Here is a 3,287-nt window from a genome sequence, read left to right as displayed (position 1 = left end):
AAGTGTACCCTAATAATGTGACATTTAAGGTGGATTCCACATTTTTTCAAGCATAATTTTTTCAAAAATATGTCTTGTATATTAATAACTAATCTATTTTAATGAGATATTATCTAAATTTTGATTCTTTTTTAGGATGTGAAATTTTCACTTTTAGATTATTAGAATAGGAATATCTAGAAGAAAATGTAATTATGTTATTGTATACTTATAAAACTTTCATAAAAGAAAATGAAATTTAATTCTAAATAAAAACGTATAAAATATTTGTATGATTTGAGATCAAATCTGTGCACAAATTAGATCAACTTGATTTTTTGAACCGATTCGAATCAATTTAGATAAAATAATTAGATGATTAAAAATTCAATTTGATTTAAAATTCAATTCTAGAATATTACGGTACATCTATTTGGATATACTTGAATGTATTTACAATTCGAACAAACTTGAAAAAGTGAAATATATATTGCGTGATGGTAATAATTTTTTTGTTATCAATTATACATCCTGTGTCCCAGTTCAATAATATTTTTTTAATTAGTTCTAAAAAAGAATTGACATTTTTTATTTGACTAGTATTTTATAACATTATTAATATTTTAGGCACATGAAATTTTATTTATTTGGCAAAAATTCCACAAAAATATATTCTTCTATTTGAGATTTAGCTATGTTAAAGATAATTTGAAATATTGCGAAGTTTTACCATATATTTTAAATTCGATATTTAATAAAAATGTTATAAATTGAAATAAAGGGAGACGTAGTATATAGGAGGATGTGCAAATACTTACATGTGTTCCATAAAAGATAAAAAATTAAAAGTAATTTTATTCACACATTTAACTGCATAAAGTAACTATTACTCTATTATAGTAAGATAATGAAAAAATACTCATAAATAGTGAATAGGTGTTTATCTATCAAACACAATAAGTGATTCCTCCATAATTTTAAAACTTCACATGATACATATCATTACAAAGATTTCCACAACATATGATTTATGAAAATATGATTATTTACTCAGCACCTATTAAAATTATTTTAAACAACTTATTTAAAATGTAATATTAACTATCTCATGTTAAATTGCTACAATATATATCATGTTAACTTTTTTTTTTTTGATTCTCTTTATTTGTGGTAGCAAATTTCAAATTACTTAAAAAGAAATTTCTTACTTACTATATTAAATTGGTTTCCTATTTTTAACGTATATAAGACATGACATAAAAACAATCCTTTAACATTACGATTCATTAAAATATTTATCCAATAGGTCCTTGTTTACGTTTGTTAAACACCCATAAAATGAATCTAAATGTATTTAAAATTAATTTATGTATGGATTAGTATCTTTTATTGTTTCGTATGATTTTCTATAAAATAAAATGTTAATAAATATATATTTATAATTTTAATCCATTCTCTTGTATAATTTTTAAATGAAGTAGAAAAAATATTATAATTAGTTGTTTAATCTAAGAGAATTTGTGTTGACCCGATGTTAAAATAAGTACCAGAGTATATGATATTTTAATGTTAATTATGAAACCTTAAATAAGTTATAAGATATTATTTGATTTTGAAAAACTAAGAAGTTATATTTTATTATATAATGTGATTTCTACTTACATTTCCTATTATGTTTTATTCAAAAATATTAATGATCATTTTCTGAAAAAATTAATTAAATAGCTATAAATATATTTAAAATTATAATATTAGGCGAGTAAACGATCCTTTATTATCTAGTATATATTTCTACCACATAGAAAGGTGAAGCAAGAGACGGCCAAGAGTAATTTGGTAAATTCACACTATCAAATATCTTACTCTAGAACACTCCAATTAGTCATCCTCATTCCAAACAAACTACAGATGTACGCTTTCAATCTTCTTCCCCCCTAAAAAAAATCCTCTCTTCTGACTCCATCGAAATTCAGATTTGCCTCATTTTTTTCCAAATCTCTTTCAACTTTTCGATTCATGGCTGGATAAATACTGTTCCTACTTACGGTTCAAGTCATCCATATCTCCGTTGATGCCGCCATCAATTGCTTCTGGTATATGCTAAATATTTCTGTCTTTTTTCTAATGCATCCGATCAATAGTAATGAAATTTGGTGAGTATTTCATAGTTCTCTATTCTTTTGGTTAGTTTCACATGATTATATTCAATTTGTACATTGATGCACTGAACGTTTTTGATAATATATCCAAATCAATTGATTTTTTTTGTTATTGTTTCTCTTTTGACAATAAATTCTGAAATAGTGATGGTTTATTAATTTTGAGGTACATTTAGCTAAACCCTACTTCTAAAGACTGTAAATTTCTTCTTCTATAAGATGTTTACCCTTTTTTAGTGTATGTGCATTTCTTTTTTGCAAATTTTCATCATATTACCTCCTTGGACATATGACGATGGCATGCGTATTTTTCTGAAATAGTTCATTCACAAACTCGAACTACAGCCAGTTGACTGAACTCTACACCAAATACAGGGACAAAGGTAATCTATATGTTATAAGTGTATACATCATTTGACCCTATTTGTCTGTCAAAAGTCAAAATGTGTTCCTCATAGTGGTACAATTAGTTACTGACTATAGTCTATACATGATGACTTATTCATATTAAATATAATACTCTTGGTTCATACTTGTACTCCCTGAAGTATTGTTGTGATTCTGCATTCATGCCAATGTGTATATTTTAATTGAAATCAGGTTTTGAGGTCTTGGCCTTCCCCTGCAACCAATTCTTGAATCAGAGCCTGGGACAAGTGAGGAAGCACAATAATTTGCTTGCACAAGATTTAAGGCAGAATATCCCATATTCCAAAAGGTAGGATGACATGATAAATTTTGATAATCATGGCCTTTTCTCCTAATGACATGGTTGTAGTTATGGTTTCAATTGAACTGGCGCTCTTAGTGGTCTATTGGGTGACAGAAGAGGCTCACAATCTTTTGTATTTAATGCTGAAAACGTAAACACATACAGAGCACACAAATCAACTAGAATATAATACATATAAAACACCGACCCTCGAAGTAGAATCAGGATGTTTGAAGCATACATAAAGGTTCTTTACAAACTTCAGCATTTAGCTCATCTGTGTGGACCTTGCTGCATTTTGAATCCAATTACTCCATTGTTTATGATTACATCATTTCCAGTTATTACTTCTTTTCGTTATCTACTTTTTGCCTTTGTTTAGAGTTTTGATAAGAAAGTCTTATCTCTGTTGCACCCAAGGGTGTGGTGTGATGTTC

At 27.0% G+C, this 3,287-nt stretch overlaps 1 protein-coding gene across 1 annotated transcript in view; it reads left to right on the top strand.

Moving 5' to 3' along the window:
- The first annotated feature begins 1,804 nt into the window (after window positions 1-1,804).
- Window positions 1,805-3,287, top strand: part of LOC107842555 (probable glutathione peroxidase 5) — a 3,353-nt gene continuing 1,870 nt past the window's right edge. The window contains exons 1-4 of the mRNA XM_047396261.1: window positions 1,805-2,132; window positions 2,460-2,521; window positions 2,739-2,856; window positions 3,233-3,283. Coding sequence (XP_047252217.1) covers window positions 2,077-2,132; window positions 2,460-2,521; window positions 2,739-2,856; window positions 3,233-3,283 — 287 coding nt within the window. The 5' untranslated portion in view covers window positions 1,805-2,076. The remainder of the gene's footprint in view (window positions 2,133-2,459; window positions 2,522-2,738; window positions 2,857-3,232; window positions 3,284-3,287) is intronic.

Source organism: Capsicum annuum, chromosome 9 (genome assembly GCF_002878395.1).
Source record: "Capsicum annuum cultivar UCD-10X-F1 chromosome 9, UCD10Xv1.1, whole genome shotgun sequence".
Lineage (NCBI taxonomy): Eukaryota > Viridiplantae > Streptophyta > Magnoliopsida > Solanales > Solanaceae > Capsicum > Capsicum annuum.
Note: the sequence above shows the minus strand (reverse complement) of the source record. Positions and strands in the feature narration are given on the sequence as shown.